Source organism: Chiloscyllium plagiosum, chromosome 10 (assembly GCF_004010195.1).
Source record: "Chiloscyllium plagiosum isolate BGI_BamShark_2017 chromosome 10, ASM401019v2, whole genome shotgun sequence".
Taxonomy (NCBI): domain Eukaryota; kingdom Metazoa; phylum Chordata; class Chondrichthyes; order Orectolobiformes; family Hemiscylliidae; genus Chiloscyllium; species Chiloscyllium plagiosum.
This window is the reverse complement of record NC_057719.1, coordinates 45240423-45259878: the sequence shown is the minus strand read 5'-3', so window position 1 is coordinate 45259878 and position 19456 is coordinate 45240423. Positions and strand designations below refer to the sequence as shown.

The 19456-nt window shown below is 39.8% G+C and overlaps 1 protein-coding gene and 1 non-coding gene across 7 annotated transcripts in view; both read left to right on the top strand.

Moving 5' to 3' along the window:
- The window catches only part of nid2a (nidogen 2a (osteonidogen)), a 113847-nt gene that overhangs the window by 61408 nt on the left and 32983 nt on the right, over nt 1–19456 (top strand). For 4 of the 6 annotated variants that reach the window (XM_043697645.1, XM_043697646.1, XM_043697642.1 and 1 more), the window contains exons 21-27: nt 14–259; nt 1367–1612; nt 6303–6548; nt 10871–11116; nt 16300–16539; nt 17252–17491; nt 18688–18927. In XM_043697645.1, the coding sequence (XP_043553580.1) occupies nt 14–259; nt 1367–1612; nt 6303–6548; nt 10871–11116; nt 16300–16539; nt 17252–17491; nt 18688–18927 (1704 nt within the window). The remainder of the gene's footprint in view (nt 1–13; nt 260–1366; nt 1613–6302; nt 6549–10870; nt 11117–16299; nt 16540–17251; nt 17492–18687; nt 18928–19456) is intronic. The other 2 variants (XM_043697643.1, XM_043697644.1) reach the window with 2 other exon arrangements.
- LOC122554044 lies at nt 9945–10054 on the top strand. Its single transcript, XR_006312908.1, has one exon. It is a non-coding gene; the product is annotated as a U6 spliceosomal RNA (small nuclear RNA).

Here is a 19456-nt window from a genome sequence, read left to right as displayed (position 1 = left end):
CTGTTTGATTTAGTACCCATTGAACGCCCAAAGACATCTTGTGAACACTATCGGGAGAGACTGCAAGCAGAGCTGAACCTGCGTGGATCACAACCTTTAGTTGGAGCCTATATCCCTCAGTGTGATGAGGAGGGGAACTTCAGGCCTCTGCAGTGCCACGGCAGTACAGGCCACTGCTGGTGTGTGGATGAAATGGGACAGGAAATTCCTGGGACAAGGATACCCCCTGGAACTGGTCAACCACAGTGTGGGCAGCCAGGTCAGTCAGTATTTGTAATTAAGCAAAATGACCGGTGTTGCAGTAAAACTTGGGGAGTTCAAAGAAACAAAAATAATTTTGTGAGTCTAACTTGGAATTTGGCAATCAACAGCATGGTGTAATTTACAAAAGCTGGTTATCATGGAACCAGCTAATATAGTCATCTGTCATTTCCTGTGTATACGTCAAGCCTGTCATTACTGTTTGACATTGTAACATTATTTGATCACTGAACAAGAACTCTGACCACATTAACTTCCATCACAAAGGTCTGGTTATCCTCTCTGATTATTGCCCCACCTCTATCGCTGTTCTTTTCTGTTGTCATCCAGCTCTCAATGTGCCTTAATTCCTAGAGATCTCTCTCTTCCATTGCTGCTCCCCGATACCATCTTCACAGAAATTAATTACAGTAATCATTTCCTCAGGTTTTACAGCTGAACTCAAATAGCAGTTTATCCTCATTCTAAGATTCAGAAATAGATGAAAAATACAATACATGTATGAACAAAAGATTAAAGCTAAATAAATGCACCTTTAAAAAAAACATAAATAAAATAAAATTTCAAATATCTGTGTGGCTTTCGACATTGTTTTGGTCTCTTTCTACCCTTCGAGGATGTGAGTTACTTTGTTCTTTAGTTACGTGTATGTAATCTAGAAATCATGTGAGATCTTTTTTTCTTCTATTACGTTCCAGTAAAATAATCCTACACAATCACATTCTTCCAAAGAAAATTCATCCAATTCCATTCCAGGAACAATGATTCTGGGAGATAATTACTACGACAATATTTCTTCGTAGCAGTACTCTAAAAGAACATTGATCAAATGACAGATACAAAACTCTAGGGTTGTGAATACAGTAAACTACTTGTTATTCTGAATTCTGGTGTGTATGAATAGATCTCTGGTCATGAGAAAAGGTGAAAATATTTGAGATGATTATTGAGATTATCACATTAATTAAGTTCAAATATCCTGGCTTAGATACAATATTTTTCTGACCAATCAAGAGGTTCTTGACACCGAGAGAGATGAAGAAAAGATGTTACAATGTCCACTAATTTATGACTGTTTCAAATCAGTTGCTGTTTGTTTGATCAGGACCCGTTGAACGTCCAAAGACTATTTGTGAACAGCACCGAGAGAGACTGCAAGCAGAGCTGAGTCTGCGTGGATCACAACCTCTAATTGGAGCCTATATCCCTGAGTGTGATGAGGAGGGAAACTTCAAGCCATTGCAGTGCCATGGCAGTACAGGCCACTGCTGGTGTGTGGATGAAAGGGGACAGGAAATTCCTGGGACAAGGACACCACCTGGAACTGGTCAACCACAGTGTGGACAGCCAGGTCAGTCAGTGTTATAATGAGGGCAGTATTCAGTGAAACAGAGGAGGTCAAAGATTTTTAATTTGTTTTCTTAGTAGGAAATGGCTCCAGCTGCCTCAACTCGCGGTTTGGATTTCTAAGATTTACAGGCACTAAAGCCTCAGAGAATTTCCTCAATCAATCATAGGTTCCAGTTTATGGCTCCCATCTTCAGCTGTGAGAGTTCAGGTTCATAACTGGATGGTCATCTAAATGAGACGGAAGAAGCAGCAAACGCAGGAATCTGCAGAGTTTATGCCACTCTCAAATGCATCCTCCATATTGGAGACTGCTGGGAATGACACTATTCTGGCAGAATACAGACCAGACCGTAGCACTACTGACAGCATGAAAGGGAAAAGCAAATATTAGAAAAGGAGCCTGGTCGGAGTTTCAGTGAGCATTTCCGCAACCATCATCATAAGTTCCTAAAGACATCTTGCTTACACGGTGCCAGGATTAATGGACATCACGGATCATGCACAACATCGCTGCAGGGTAGGAAGTGAACTAGAAATCGTGAAACATATTGTTAGCACCAATGTAAGAGAGGGCAAGAATTGAGGATATGTGGTCAGATTTTTCAAGATTTAATTTAAAAAGTAAATTTTCAGGGGTAGCTATCTCTAGATTATTCTCAGTGTACACAGAAGGCAGAGGAGAAACAGCAAGATGAGGAGAATCAGTGTATGACTTAAGGGATGGTGCATCTGCAAACTAACACATTGGTAATGGCTCCTGCTTCCAGACCTGAAAAGTTTGCAGTCTACCTCAAATTATCCTAGAATGTCAAAGTATCTCAAAGATTTGAACAACAGTTTAAGTGAGCCAAGTCACATTTCAATGCAGTGGCAATATGAGTAATATTTTCAGGATGTTACCATCAATCCAAAATGGTCTTCAGCCTGCCATACAATTAAAGAACATTGTGTAATTCCATTGCCAAAATGATGCCAGATTTTTAAGTCAATAACTGCAATGATTGGCTGATCAAATCAAACAGATTGTACCTTCAGTTATTCCATAGGAGCAGAAGAAGTCGGAACAGGAGTAGGCCATTCATCCCCTCGAGCCTGTTCTGCCATATAATAGGATCATGGCTGATCCAACATTCTTCAAGTCCACTTTCCTGTCTTTTCCTATAGCCCTTTATTCCCTCACTGATCAAGTATCTATCAGATTACTTACAGTGTGGAAACAGGCCCTTTAGCTCAACAAGTCAACACTGACCCGCCGAAGCGCAACCCACCCAGCCCCATTCCCCTACGTTTACAGGCAACTTAGCACGGCCAATTCACCTAACCTACGCATTTTTGGATTGTGGGAGGAAACCCACGCAGACATGGGGAGAATGTGCAAATTCCACACAGAGAGTCACCTAAGGCGGGAATTGAACCAGGGTCTCTGGCGCTGTGAGGCAGCAGTGCTAACTGCTGTGCCACTGCGCCGCCCTCTATTTATCTATCTATCTCAGCCTTAAATATACACAAGGACTCTGCCTCCACAGCCTTCAGTGGCAAGGAGCTCTCAACTCTGAGAAAACATTTCCTCCTCATTTAAGTCTTAAATTGGAACCGTATTATTATGCTCTCTTAATCCTAGTCTCTCAAGTGAATCATCCTTGCAGCATTTACTCTGTCAAGCCCCTTGAGAATCATCTTTGTTTCAATGAGACTGCTGCTCATTCTTCTAAATGCTAGTGAGTAAAGTTGCACCCTATTTAGCCTTTGCTCCTAAGACAATCCTTTCATACCGGGAATCATTTGAGTGAGCGTTCTCTGACCTGCCTCCAATGAAATCATACCTTTCCTTAAATAAGAGCATCAAAACTGCTCACAGTCCTCCAGATGTAGTCTCACCACCAGCTTGTGCAGTTGCAGAAAGACTTTCCTACTCTTTATACTCCAACTCCTTCGAAATAAGGGCCAACATTCCATTAGCTTTCCTGAGTATCTACTGCACCTACCCATAAGTACCCCAAGTCCCTTAATGTTGCAGCTTTCTATAGTTTTTCTCTATTTAAATAATACTCCTATTCTTTTGTTCTGCTTTCCAAAATGAACAACTCCACATTTTCCCACATTATATTCCATTTGCCAACTTTTTGCCCATTTAATTAACCTATCTATATTTGTCTGTAAATTGTTTGTAGCCTCTCACAACCTGCCTTTCCATCTATATTTGTGTTGTCTGTAAATTTGGCTACATTACATTCACTTCCTTACACCAAGTCATTTATATATTGTAAACAATTGTGGTCTCAAAAATTGTCATACACGAGCTCCCTTCCTCTATTTGTTATAGGCACAGCAGAGGTGGATCTCAATCAGCACAAAGTTTCAAAAACCAAAGAAAGTGTCCACTGTTGGATATGATTTTATGATTGTGTAACACTTGCAGAACAGTCCTCAGTGTACTGTATACTGACCACCAAACGAAAATAGCCAGTGAAGCCTAAGACGTGAATCATTTATGTTTGCTATAAATAACATAATGTGGAGGTGCCAGTTCTGGACTGGGGTGGACAAAGTTAAAAATCATATAACACCAGATTATATTCCAGCAGGTTTATTTGGAAGTACTAGCTTTCGGAGCGCTGCTCCTTCATCAGGTAGCTGTGGAACAGGATCATAAGATGCAGAATTTATAGCAAAAGGTTACAGTGTCATGCAATTGAAATGCTATATTGATCAAGCCTAGATTGCTGTTAAGTCTTTCATTTTTTAGAATGGGTTGCAGGTTTTGGTTCACTAATACGTAAATCACAGAACATGTGAAATCCTTTTAAGTCACATTCTTGAGATAACTTAATGTTTTATTAAAAATAAGTGACATCTCAGCTCAGACAATGTATGAAAGGTGTCATGCTAAAGTCTGTCTGTCTCCCAATCTTGAGTCAGACTGATTAGATTCCTTACAGTGTGGAACAGGCCCTTCAGCCCAACAAGTCCACATCGACCCTCTGAAGAGTAACCCCTCCCAGACCTATTTCCCTCTGACTAACGCACCTAACACTACGGGCAATTTAGCATGGCCAATTCACCTGACCTGCACATCTTTGCACTGTGGGAGGAAACCCATGCAGACACAGGGAGAATGTGCAAACTCGATACAGACAGTTGCCCAAGGCTGGAATCGAACCTGGGATCCTGGTGCTGTGAGGCAGCAGTGCTAACCACTGAGCCACTGTGCTGCCCCAACACCAACTGGTTCTATACAAACACAGGTCTTGTAAACAAAATGATATATTCAAGCCATCCAAGTTATTGAATAACCCAGGAACTTTCCACAGCATTCCTTAGTCAATCAGAATTAATTTACCAACCAACCAGCACCATTTACCCAGTAATATAAATTATTTTAATCTTTTGAAGTTGGCATTCTTGCACTTGCCCTGATGTGAGCAAGAACAAAACTTTTGGCGACTGTTCAGCAAGTCTGAAAATGAACAGATGAATGCAAAGAAACAGAAAATGTTTGAAAAACAAAACTTTAACTGCTTACTATAGCAGTTGCAGGATCAAAATAATATGAAAAATTGAAGGAAGATGAAGCCATATGGCTCCTTGAACCTGCCAAGCCATTCAGTAAGATTATGGTGAACCTTATATTAACTCCATTTTCATATCCCTACATTTCCTTAGTATGTAAAAATTGATAGTTGTCAGTTTTAAATATAACAAGCAAGTGGACCTCCATAACCAAAGGAGAGAAAATTTCCAAAGATTAACATCCTATCCAAGTAAAGAGCTATCTCCTCATCTCAGTCCCAAATGCCAATTCATAATTCTGTTGCTATGACTTCAAGTTCTGAACTCACCTGTCACAGAAAACAGCCTCTGAAATCAACCTGAGGACCCTTTAAGGATTTTATATGGTACAGTGAGATTTCCTCTTGTTATTTTAAACTCCAAAACAATTGTGTCAATTCTACTCAATCTCTTCTCAAAAGCCAGCAAGCACACTTATTCCAGAAATCAACTGAATGATTATTCATTACACCACCTCCAAACCAAAGAAATGGTTAAGAAGAGTAAAACTGTAAACATGTTTTCAACAGTGGTCCCACCAAAACTCTATATAAGCATGATCTTTTTTAGTCTTCTACTCCAACCACCTTATATTAAAGACTAACACAATATTGACCTTCCCAATTGCATACTGTCCCAGCACAATAATGCTCTGTATTTCGTCAATAAAGGCCTCCAAATTTTTTTAATAATCTGACATTGATTTGTCTCCTATTATATTCCAATCAAATATTCCGAAACATCCACATTCTTCCATGGGAATTTCTTTCCGATTCAATTCCAAGAATAATATTTTGGCAAGATGACTGCTCTTCAAAACACTGTCATTAAACAATATTCATCCAAGGACATACAAAAATGTCTATGATTTTCTATGTGAAAAATCTTAAAATTCATTGCAAATCTGAATTAGTTTATGTGCAGATAAATCTCTAGTGGTAATAGAGGTGGAAACCCATTTGAGATGATGATCAAGATTACCACATGTTAATTATGTTAAAATATATTGACCTAGTTATAGATTTGTCTCATTGACTAATGACACTCAGATTTTATAAGAAAAGATGTTATGTTGTCCATTTTGAGACATTTGTGCATTCTTTTGAAACTTTTTTCCAATCAGTTGTTGTTTGTTTGAACAGAACCCATTGAACGCCCAAAGACTGCTTGTGAACAGTACCGAGAAAGACTGCAAGCAGAGTTGAATCTTCGTGGATTGCAAACTGTTGTTGGAGTCCATATCCCTGAGTGTGATCAGGAGGGGAACTTCAAGCCTCTACAATGCCACAGTGGTACAGGATACTGCTGGTGCGTGGATGGAAGAGGACAGGAAATTCCTGACACTCGGACTCCTCTTGGATCTGACCAACCACAATGTGGACAGCCAGGTCAGTCAGTGCTGTAATTAAGCAAAATAACCAGTGTGGTGTCACAAGACCTAAGTTCAAGGAGTCTTTATTTTGTTTTTAAGACCAGGAAGTGATTTTAGCTGCTTCAGCTGAAAGTCAGAAATTCTGAGTTTGAGGGATAGTGAAGTTGCTACATAACATCAGGGAGAGTGAGAGTTTTCTAGATCAATTGCAGTTCCACATTGTGGCTTCCCCTTCGGCAGTGATAGTTCAGAATTGTAGATGGTGGTCATGCAGATGAGAAGGAAGAGACAGAAAGTGCAGGAGTCTTCTGGGTGTGTGCCACTCTCAAAGTTCTCAGCATTGGAGACTATTGGGAAGGACACTCCCCAGGCAGAGTGCAGTCCAGGCCATGGCAAGTGACACGTGGAAGGAAACAGTAAAGAGCAGAAATTGATTTACTATAGGAAACTCCTTGGTCAGGGGCACACTCGGGCATTTCTGTAACCATCGTCATGACACCATATGGTATGTTATTTCCCTGATGTTAGAGTAAATGTCAGAATGGATCAAGTGCAGAATGTTCTGAAGGATATGGAGTGGGCCAGACTTGTGTCACACATTGCTAGCAGTAATACAGAGAGGGCAGTTATTGAAGACATATGGTCAGAATTTCAAGTGTTAGAGATGAAGTAAACAATAGGTAAACAAAGATATAAATTGTTAGGTTACTCCAAATGCAAACAGTTTTTGTCAGAATGGTACAGTGAATGCAAATGTATGTTTGTGCCTGCTAATAGGATCAACGTTTACAAAAACAAATGCCCACAGCATTCATAATAAAACAGATGAATTATCAGTTCAGGAAGAAAATCATATGTATGTTCTGATAGCCATTACATAGACATGACTACAAGGAAACCCATGATAATATAAGGTCAAGCTCATTGAGCAGAGCCATCATGGTTTTGTGAAAAGGAAGTCATGTTTAACTAATTTATTTGAGTTATTTGAGGAAGCGCCATCTAGATAAAGGGAAACTTGTGGGTGCACTGTATTTGGATATCGAAAAGTTATCTGATGAAATGCCACATTAAAGGTTATTGTGGAAAATAAAGGTTCATTGTGTAGGGAGTAACATAGATAGATTTGCAAAATTAAAGGAAATGGAGAATAATCATAAATATGTCATTTTCTTGTTGGCACGATATAACAAGTGGCATGCTCAGGGATCAGTTTTGGAGCCTCAACTTTTAACAATTTATATAAATGCAGGGAAGATGTATCCCCTGGTTGGGGAATCCAGAATCAAGGGGCATAATTAAAAGTCAGGGGGATGCCATTTAGGACTGATTTGATGAGTTGTTTTTCACTCACAAGGTATTGTATCTTTGGAATTCTCTGCTGTGGAAGCTCAGTTTTTGAGTATTTTTAAAATAGTGCATGGATAGACTTCTGACTACCAGAGGTGTAAAGAGGTATGGGGATGGCAAGGGTTGATGACATGGAAGTGTTCAATCAGCCATGACCATATTTAATGGCAGAGCAGGCTAACTGGGCTCTTGTTCCTATGTTCCTAAATGAGTTGGCTGTACAAACTGTGAGTATGGTTGCCCCAAATTTGCTGATGACAGAAAGATAGGTAGAAAAGTAAGTTGTAAAACAAAATAAAACAGGAGAAGAAACTAGCGAGAAATATTGAAACAAATTATACAAGCTTCTAAAGTTATGTAAAAAAGGAAAGCATTCAGCAAAAGAAAATATAGGAGAAAGTGAGGACTGCAGATGCTGGAGATCAGAGTTGAAGAGTGTGGTGCTGGAAATGTGCACAATTGCAAGTAGAATTTTTAAAATTGCAACAAGGAATAAAGAAATGGCAGAAAAACTAACTAAATACTTAAAAATCTTCCAGAACTAAAAGACAGCCTAGGGAAAAGGTAAACAGCGAATAGCAAAATATAAATATTTGTTACAAAAAAATTAACAGGATTATTATTAATAATAATATTTTGGATCTGGTGATCTACATCTCAGATGTAAATACAGATGCATTGGCCACTTTTCAAAATCCTGTAGACTCTGAAATGGGTCGTGCTGAATGGAAACTGCAAAATTATACCCCATTATTTAAGAAAGAAGGCAGAGTGAAAATGGGGAACAACATACTTGTTAGGCTAACATCAGCCATAGAGAAAATGTTAGAATCTATAATGTAAGATGTAATAACACGATACTTAAGCATTAAGCATAATTGGAAAAAAGTGGGAATATGGCATTGAGATTAAGGATCAGCCAGGATCATATTGAATGGCAAAGTATGCATGAATGGCCTAATGGCCTATTCCTGCTCCTAGTTTCTATGTTTCTATATTTTTATGGATTCATGAAAGGGAAATCAAGTTGAACAAACTTGTTGAAGTTTCTTGAGAATGTAACCAACATAGTAGATAAGAAGGAACCAGTGAATATGGTATATTTAAATTTTCAGCAGATCTTGGTAAGGTCTGACATGAAAAGTTAGTAAACAAACATGCATTTGTGGGAACGTACTGGCATGGATTCAGAATTTGTTAAAAGACAGAAACAAAAGAGTCAGAATGGGCCGTTTTCAGGTTGATTGATGGGGTGAGTACTGCAATCTCCCAACTGTTCCCAGTATATAACCATGGTTTGGATGTGAGGATTTAATGTAATATTTCGGAGTTTACAAATGACACAAAATCAGGTGGAAAAGTAAGTTGTGAGGAGGATGCAAAAACACTGCACGGAGATTTGAAGGGGTTAGAAGAGTATGCAAAAATTAGGCAGACGGAATACAATGGAGAGAAATGTGAGATACTCCACTTTGCTAGGTCAAAGACAAGAACATAGTATTTCTTAAATGGTGAGAGGCTGAGTGTTCACTTCCAAGGAGACTTGCTCATGAGTCATTGAACAAGGATACCCATGCAGATATAGTAAGCAATTTAAGAAGCAAATGCAATGTTGACTTGAACCCACTTGTGTCGAGTATAGGATTAAAGGCATCTTACTGAAATATTCTAAAGCCTTGGTGAAACCTCTACTAATGGATTGTGTGCAGTTTTCATCTTACAAGAGAAAAGATCTACTGCCATTGGGAAAGTGGAACAAGGATTCATCAAGCTACTTGCTGGGATAGAGGGACCACCTTATGAGGGAAGATTAAATAGACTGGCCTATCTTCTCTGAAGTTTAGAAGAACGAGAGATGATCTCATTTTAACAACATTCTTGATGCGTTTGACATCATAGATGCAGGAACCATATTTACCTTGAAAGGGGAACTAGAACCGAGGGACAATTTGCCAAAATAAGGGGTAGACAGTTTAAGATTGAGATGAGTAATTTCTTCAATTAAAAGAAATTTTGGAATTCTGTATTCCAGAGAGCAGTGGAGGCTCAGTCATTAAATTTGTTCAAAACTGATTGATTGAACTACACATTAAAATTGGAACGAAACAGAGAAGATTAGCATGGCTCCTGAACAAAGATGACACGCAAATTTGTGAAGTGTTCCATATTTTTGATTCTCCTGCTCCTTAGATGCTGCCTGATGTGCTGTGCTTTTCCAGCACCACACTCTTGACTCTAATCTCCACAAACTGCAGTCCTCATTTTTGCCTACACATATCAAGGATTATTAGGGTTTGTGCAGGAAAAAGAAGAAGGAGATCAGGCATGATCTCTTTAAATGGTCTATTTTTGCTCCAATTTCATATGAGAGTAAAACTTTAGACAATATTTCAACTGTGATTTCACCAAAGCCTTATGAAAGTGTGATTTTCTGTTCTCTTCTCCAATGATCTAATAATAAGTAACTGACCACTGAACTTCCAAAAAATGTGCTGTCCCTGCACATTAACTCCTGATGAATCATCTACAAGGACTTCTAAATCTTTTTGTATTAAATAATCTGGCATCAATGTTCTCTCCTATTATGTTCCAAAAAAACTCTCACAATCGCATTCTTTGAAAGAACATTCTTTATAATTCCAAATCAGGAAGAATGCCTGTACAAGATAAGTAGTGCCAGAACAGTTACTCATAACAGTGGCCATAAAAGAACAGACACAAAATGGAGGGCTTTCTCTACTATAAACCTCATTAAACATTAACACTTATTGTAATTCTGATTTCTTCTATGGAGAGGTGAATCCCTGGTGGAAATGATTTGGGTTGATAATTATGGTTAAGGCACGTGAATTATATTAATATAAATTGGATCAGGTATAATTTCATTCCTATAAAGAAGCTGATGACATACGGTGTGCAGAGGAAATTTGTTATAATGTCAATTTTCAAATACTTTGCAATTATTCCAAATCAGTTTTGTTTGATTAGAACCCATTGAACGCACAAAGACTGTTTGTGAACAGCAGCGAGAGAGACTGCAAGCAGAGCTGAACTTGCGTGGATCTCCAGCTCTGGTTGGTGCCTATATCCCTGAGTGTGATGAGGAGGGGAACTTCAAGCCCCTGCAATGCCATGGCAGTACAGGCCATTGCTGGTGTGTGGATGAAAGGGGACAGGAAATTCCTGGGACGAGGACACCCCCTGGAACTGGTCAACCACAGTGTGGACAGCCAGGTCAGTCAGTGTTTTTTTTAATGAAGCAAAATGACCAATATGGCACCAAAAATATGATATGTTCAAGGAGTCTTTAATTTGTTACTGAAAGTAGGAAGTGTCTTCAGGTGCTTTAGCTGAAGGTTAGGATTCCTGAGCTTGACGGGCATTAAATTGAATTGAATTGAACTAATTATTGTCACTTGTAATGAAGGGAAAAAAAACAGTGAAAAGCTTCGACTGTCACCATGCTCCGGCATCATTATGAATAGTTTAAAAATAAGAAAAAAATTATATAACTGAAAGAGAGTCCATCTTTGATCTTAAATGGCGTTATATAGGAAATTCGATAGTCAGGGCAGATATTTCAATAACTGTCACCATGTGTCCCCCATGGTGTGGTATTTCCTGATGCTAGGGTGCAGAATGTTTTTCCGGGTAGAAATTGAGCCCTGGCTTATAATGCATTTTAGTAGCAGTGACATACAAGATTGCAAATATTAGAGATGTCTGGTCAGATTTTTCAGGATTTAGGGATGTAGTTTAAGAAGTATGTCCTCAAAGATAGTAATCTCTTGTTTACTTCCAAAGTGTGTATGGCTTGAGGCAAAATCTTACAAAATGGTGAAAGTCTCTGGACCCAAAAAGTGCCCAGTCTGCTTCAATTTTCCTTGATTTCAAAGTAACTTAAAAATTTGAACAATAGTTTACGGAAGTTGTTTCATGCTGCTGCTATGCACTGGTTATATCAATGGTATTTCAGTGTGCTACTATCAGTAGAAAAAAGGTTTTGTCTAGCTCACAGTTGAAAAACATCTTGTTCTGAAAAAGGGTCACCAGACGTGAAACATTAACTTTGATTTCTCTTCACAGATGCTGCCAGACTTGCTGAGCTTTTCCAGCAATTTTTGTTTTTGTATCTTATAATATTATTGCCCATATGATGTCAGCTATGTGGGCCGTATGTCCTACTGATTGGTCTGATTGAATCAAACGTGTTCCTTCAGTTGTTCATAATTGGCAAAGGATAGATCATATTGATCCACCACACAACTGCAAAACTTAAGATGAAATGTGTACCATTAGATGAGATTCCATGATTGGGCAGTGCTTGCTGAACAATCCTGAGTCTAAATGTAGTGACGGTAACAAATAAGATACGTAAACATGCAGTTACCCATGTTACGTTCATAGTAACGCATTCTTTGTAAACAAGAAGGAATATGTTGAAATGTTCCACTTTTATCAATTACCCAGGATGTTGGTGAGCTTTTATTAGTCTGTTGATTACAAGGTATTGTGATGGGGAAAACAGAATAAACCTGCCAACCAATTCACAACTTTTTCTCTCTTGTAACGATCATTTGAACTTTTGGCATTCTTGTATTTGTCTTGATGAGAAGCTTTGGCAACACATCTCTCTTTTCGGCAATAATCAGATAATTAAATGCTGAATGCTTAGAGAGAGAAATTACCTATTTAAAATAACTTTTTAACTGCTTACTATAACAATTGTAAGAACATATGAACATAAGGAATTGTAGCAGAAGAAGGTTATATGGTATTGCTACATTAACTCCATTTTCGTGCCCTTTACCCTAATTTCTTGTTTCACAACACACAAAATTCTATTGATTTCAACCTTGAACATATCCATGAGTGGGCATTCACAGCCCTGTGGAGAAGGGAATTCTGAAGATAAGTATCTCTGTGAGTGAAGAACTTTCTTCTCATCTCACTTGTTAGTATCCAATTCCTTAACCTGCTGCTATGATTCTAAGTTTGGCGCACCGATCTTTACACCACTGAGGCTAAACACCTCCTTCTACTTCCCCCTTGACCATGACCCCACCTCCCACCGCCAAACCATCATCTCTCAGACCATCCATAACCTCATCACCTCAGGGGATCTCCCATCCACCGCCTCCAACCTCATAGTCCCACAACCCCGCACTGCCTGTTTCTACCTCCTGCCCAAAATCCACAAACCTGACTGCCCCGGCCGACCCATTGTCTCAGCCTGCTCCTGCCCCACCGAACTCATCTCTGCATACCTCGACACAGTCCTGGCCCCCTTAGTCCAATAACTCTCCACATACGTTCAGGACACCACCCACACCCTCCACCTCCTCCATGATTTTCGCTTAGAATAAGATTAGGGCCAGTCAAGGACAGTAGTAAGAAGTTGTACGTGGATTCAGAGGAGAAAGGGGAAGCACTAATTGAATATTTTTCGTCAGTACTCACACTGGAAAAAGACAATGTTGTCGAGGAGAATACTGAGAAACAGGCTACTAGACAAGATAGGATTGACGTTCACAAGGAGGAGGTATCAGAAATTCTGGAAAGTGTGAAAATAGATAAATCCCCTTGGCTGGATGGGATTTATCCTAGGATTCTCTGGGAAGCCAGGGAGGAGATTGCCGAGCCTTTGACTTTGATCATGATGTAAAAACAATGAATGCAGATGCTGGAAACCAGATTCTGGATTAGTGGTGCTGGAAGAGCACAGCAGTTCAGGCAGCATCCAAGGAGCTTCGAAATCGACGTTTCGGGCAAAAGCCATTCATCAGAAAGGGCTTTTCATGAAGGGCTTTTGCCCAAAACGTCGATTTCGAAGCTCCTTGGATGCTGCCTGAACTGCTGTGCTCTTCCAGCACCACTAATCCAGAATCTGGTTTCCAGCATCTGCATTCATTGTTTTTACATCATGATCAAAGTCAAAGGCTCGGCAATCTCCTCCCTGGCTTCCCAGAGAATCCTAGGATAAATCCCATCCAGCCAAGGGGATTTATCTATTTTCACACTTTCCAGAATTTCTGATACCTCCTCCTTGTGAACGTCAATCCTATCTTGTCTAGTAGCCTGTTTCTCAGTATTCTCCTCGACAACATTGTCTTTTTCCAGTGTGAGTACTGACGAAAAATATTCAATTAGTGCTTCCCCTTTCTCCTCTGAATCCACGTACAACTTCTTACTACTGTCCTTGACTGGCCCTAATCTTATTCTAGTCATTGTTTTATCCCTTATATACCAATAGAAAGCTTTAGGGTTTTCCCTGATCCTATCCATCAACAACTTCTTATGTCCCCTCCTTGCTCATCTTAGCTCTGTCTTTAGGTCTTTCCTGGGTACCGTGTAAGTGGACGTAGGTTTGCTCACTGAGCTGGAAGGTTCATTTTCTGCTTTCTATTTATATTCTTGGGCTTCTTTGGGTTGGTGATGTCATTTTCAGCAATGCTTCGCCTGAGGCCCACTGAAGATGTTACCTAATAGGGTGACGAAACATCTCTTCCTCCCTCTCACCTTAACCTCCTTCCACCTATCGCATTTCCAACGCCCCTCCCCCAAGTCCCTCCTCCCTACCTTTTATCTTAGCCTGCTTGGCACACTTTCCTCATTCCTGAAGAAGGGGCTAATGCCTAAACGTCGATTCTCCTGCTTCTTGGATGCTGCCTGACCTGCTGCGCTTTTCCAGCAACACATTTTCAGCTATGATTCTAAATACTGACTTACCAAGTCTCAGGATATAGTCTTTAACATTTACCTGTGAAGATTTTTTTTTAAAACTTTGTATGGCTCAACAAGATCACCTCATTATTCTAAACTCCTAAACAATTTTAATTTCTCTCAAAGGACAGCTCCCTAATTGCAGAAATTCATACAGAGAACCTTCATTGCACCACCTTCAAAGCAAATATATCCTTCGTGGTAAAGGAGAGTAAAACTCTAAACATAATTTCAATAGTGGCCCCATCAAAATGTTATATAAAACTAAAATGAATAATGCTGGAGGTTCGAAACAAACATTAACAGGAATTGCTGGAGAAACTCAGCAGGTGTGGCAGTATCTTGGGACAGAGAACGAGTTAATGTTTCAACTTCTATCACCCTTCCGCTCACTCCTTTTCCCCTCCACCACCACTCCCTGCCATCAGCATAAATGCCACCTATCACCTGTCTGGCTTCTCTTCTCTGGCCGACTATCCACAAATCACGTCCAACATCAAGGCTACTGCATTATCTACAGAATTTTAAGAAATTGGCCTCGAAAATCTCTCTTTTCTCTCTCTCTCTCTCTCTCACTCTCTCTTCTCTCTCTGTCTCTTTCCTTTGTCTCTCTATAGACTCCATTCCCGTCTATCTGCTCACCCCTTCTTCACATCACCCCCTGTTATCAGCATAAATATCACCAAAGGGTGGCAGGATTCAAAACATTAACTCTGCTTTCTCTCCACAGATGCTACCAAACCAGTGAATACTGCTTTTTGTTTGCTTTATATAAGCATGATTTCTTTCGTGCGACATTCTAATAAAGTGCAATACAGTATTGACCTTCCGAAACATGTGCTGCCCCTGCATGTTAATCCTGTGTTTCAATAACTTTTGAATCTCTGCATAAAGTAATCAAACATCAGTTTTCTCTTATTATACTCCAGTCAAATCATCCTCTACAACTGTATTCTTCCACAAAAGATTTCTTCCTGGAATGGAATTGGAAATGTATATTCCTACAGGGGAAGTGATTGCCTATGGTATTATTGCTACATTTTTCATCCCAGGGATCCAGAGAATGTTCTGGAGATTCGACTTCCCAGACAGTAGACTCTGAACTCAATACAAAATCTGGAATTAACAGTCTAATGATGATCAGAAAACCCATTTTTGATTCTCAGAAAAAATCCAACTGGTTCACTAATGTTCCTTAGGGAAGGAAACTACTGTCCATATCTGGTCTGGCATGACTCCAAACCCGTAACAATGTGAACTGCCCTCTGGGCGTTAGGGATGGGACAGTAAATGCTGGCCTAGCGAACGACTCCCATAGCCCATGAACCAATAAAAAAAATGAAAATTGGATGCAATAAGAGCACCTCACAACAATATTGTAAAACTGCATTGATCCAATTACATAAAAATCTAGAGTTGTTGCTGTAATAAACTTCATAGCACTCGTTGTAAATCTGAATTCTGCTGTATACGGGTGGCTCCCTGGTAGTGATAGATGTGAAACCATTTGAGAAGATAATGAAGATTATCACATAGACGTTATGTTCATATGTATTGGCTGAGATGTAATTTCTTCCTATAAAGAGACTTGTGACATCCGGTGTGAAGAAGAAAAGATATTACAATATTCACTTTGAGACATTTTTACATTGTTTTGAAACAGTTTCAAATCAGTTGCTGTTTGTTTTGATCAGAACGCATTGATCGCCCAAGAACTGCCTGTGAACAGTACCGAGAGAGACTGCAAGCAGAACTGAACCTGCGTGGATCACAGGTGGGGGTCCATATCCCTGAGTGCGATAAGCAGGGGAACTTCACGCCTCTGCAGTGCCATGGCAGTACAGGCCACTGCTGGTGTGTGGATGAAAGGGGACAGGAAATTCCTGGGACGAGGACACCACCTGGAACTGGTCAACCACAGTGTGGACAGCCAGGTCAGTCAGTGTTTGTAATAAAGCAAAATGTCCAATATTGCATCCAAAAAAAAAATTCAAGAGATCTTAAATATAATTTCCTGAATATAGCAAGACTTGTTCTTTTAATAATGCTTTTCATGACCACTGAACCTGCTTAAAAGTGCTTAGCAGCCAATGAAGTTCTTTTAAAGTGTAATCACCAATTGTCCATGAAGAAACAATTACTGATTTCACAAGGCGAATGAGAGGACACATTACAGAAAGAAACCTCCAGGGCTAGGGGGGTCAAGCAGGAACTGATGAGGTTGAGCAATGGAAAGCTGTCATGAATGTGATGAGCTGGATAGATCATTTCTGTGCTGTGAATGACGCTAACGCTGTAAATGACACTAATTTTGAGCTTTGATAAGCGCCTGGGTGTATCTCAGTGAACTGTTATCATGAAAAAACTAATGAAGTCATTTGTCATTTCCTGTGTACATGTGGTGTATGTCCTTATTGTTTAATGTTGAGCTCTGAATATGGCAGAACAAAATCTCTCTCTCTCTCTGTCTCTCTGTCTCTCTGTCTCCCTACACAACCACGTTCTTACATTTTCAGCCCAGAAAAAATAATTCTGCAAGAAACAGACTGAGATTGACAAGGACAGACATCCATGACCCAATTTGTATTAATTTTTCTATGATTTTAAAATAACAACTACAAAATATGAATCCTTTTCTTTGATTAGAACACATTGATCGCCCAAGGACTGCTTGTGAACAGTACCGAGAAAGACTGCAAGCAGAGCTGAACCTGCGTGGATCACAGGTGGGGGTCCATATCCCTGAGTGCGATGAAGAAGGGAACTTCAAGCCTCTGCAGTGCCATGGCAGTACAGGGTACTGCTGGTGTGTGGATGAAAGGGGACAGGAAATTCCTGGGACAAGAACACCACCTGGACCTGAACAGCCACAGTGTGGACAGCCAGGTCAGTCAGTGTTTGTAATTCAGCGAAGTTACCAATATTTCATCAAAATAAAATGAGGAGTTCAATGCATCTTTAATGTAATTTCCTGAATATGGTAAGACTTGTACATTTAATAATAATTTTCATGACCACTGAACCCGCTGAAAGTATATAACAGCCAATGAAGTTCTTTCATAGTGTCAACACCGATTGCCCGTGAAGAAACAATTACTGATTTCAAAAAGAGAATGAAAGGACACATTACAGAAGGAAACCTCCAGGGCTAGGGGGATCAAGCAGGAACTGACTAGATTGAGCAATGGAAAGCTGTCATGAATGTGATGAGCTAAATAAATCATTTCTGTGCTATAGACGACTCTAACGCTGTAAATGACTCAAATTTTAAGTTTTGATAAGCACCCTGGGTGTATCTCAGTGAAGCTGGTTATCATGGAAACATCTAACATAGACATCTGTTATTTCCTGTGTACATGCAGTGTTTGTCATTGTTGTTCGACGTTGAACTCTAACAATGATAGTACAAAAAGATTGACTGTTTTAGTTTCCATCTTAAAGGTCTATTTGTCTTTTCTGATTACAGCCCCCATCTCTCTTCTGTACTCAGCTACTTCTCAGTATGCCTTATATTCTTAATTTCTAACGATCTCTTGTTTCTGTTGGTGATCCACTTGTAGTTTGTTCTCCCAAAATTCATTAACAATTTTCTCAGATTTTGCAGTCATACTGAAACAGTAATACAGTTTCCCTCCAAGATTCTGGAATATATGAAATGCACAATATATTTATGAAGAAACAACTTAAATTGAATCAGATCCACCAAGAAATTACAGAAAAACAAAGAGGAAAATCAGTATTTAGTACTGCAATACATTTTTGTCTGTCTTTGTTTTTCTACATTTGGATGTTTGTTAGTGTTCTTCTCTCTTGCTCTCATTCTCCCTGTCTCCTTGTTGAGGATCTGACTTATTTTCTTTAGTTACATGTTTAAGAACTAAAAATCATACGACATCAATTATCTATAACATTTCAGTAAAATACCTCTACACAAACACACTCTTCCGATTCCAGTTCAGGAAAAATAATTCTGCAATAAACAGACTGACAGTGACAACGAAAGACATTCCGTGACCCAATTTGCATGAATTTTACTTTGACTAAAAAATTACTGCAAAATATGAATCTTTTTGCTTGATCAGAACGCATTGATCGCCCAAGGACTGCCTGTGAACAGTACCGAGAGAGACTGCAAGCAGAGCTGAACCTGCGTGGATTACAGGTGGGGATCCATATCCCTGAGTGTGATGAGGAGGGGAAATTCAAGCCTCTGCAGTGCCATGGCAGTACAGGCCACTGCTGGTGTGTGGATGAAAGGGGACAGGAAATTCCTGGGACAAGGACACCACCTGGAACTAGTCAACCACAGTGTGGACAGCCAGGTCAGTCAATACTTCATAACGCAAAATGACCAGTATTGTAGTGAAACCATGGAGTTTAAAGACATTACAGTAGGTTTGTGTATCTAACCAAAATTTGAAGATTCACAGTGTGGTGTAATTTACAAACATTGGATTTCATGGAACCAGCTAAGGTACCATGTGCCACCTCCTGTGTGCATATGATCAAAAAGTGTGGGGCTGGAAAAGCACAGCCAATCAGGCAGCATCCGAGGAGCAGGAGAGTTCTAACCAAAATTTGAAGATTCACAGTGTGGTGTAATTTACAAACATTGGATTTCATGGAACCAGCTAAGGTACCATGTGCCACCTCCTGTGTGCATATGATCAAAAAGTGTGGGGCTGGAAAAGCACAGCCAATCAGGCAGCATCCGAGGAGCAGGAGAGTTGATGTTTTGAGCATAAGCTCTTCATCAGGATTCCTGATGAAAACCTGATGCCGGAGGCGTCGACTCACCTGCTCCTCAGATGCTGCCTGACTGGCTGTGCTTTTCCAGCCCCACACTTTTTG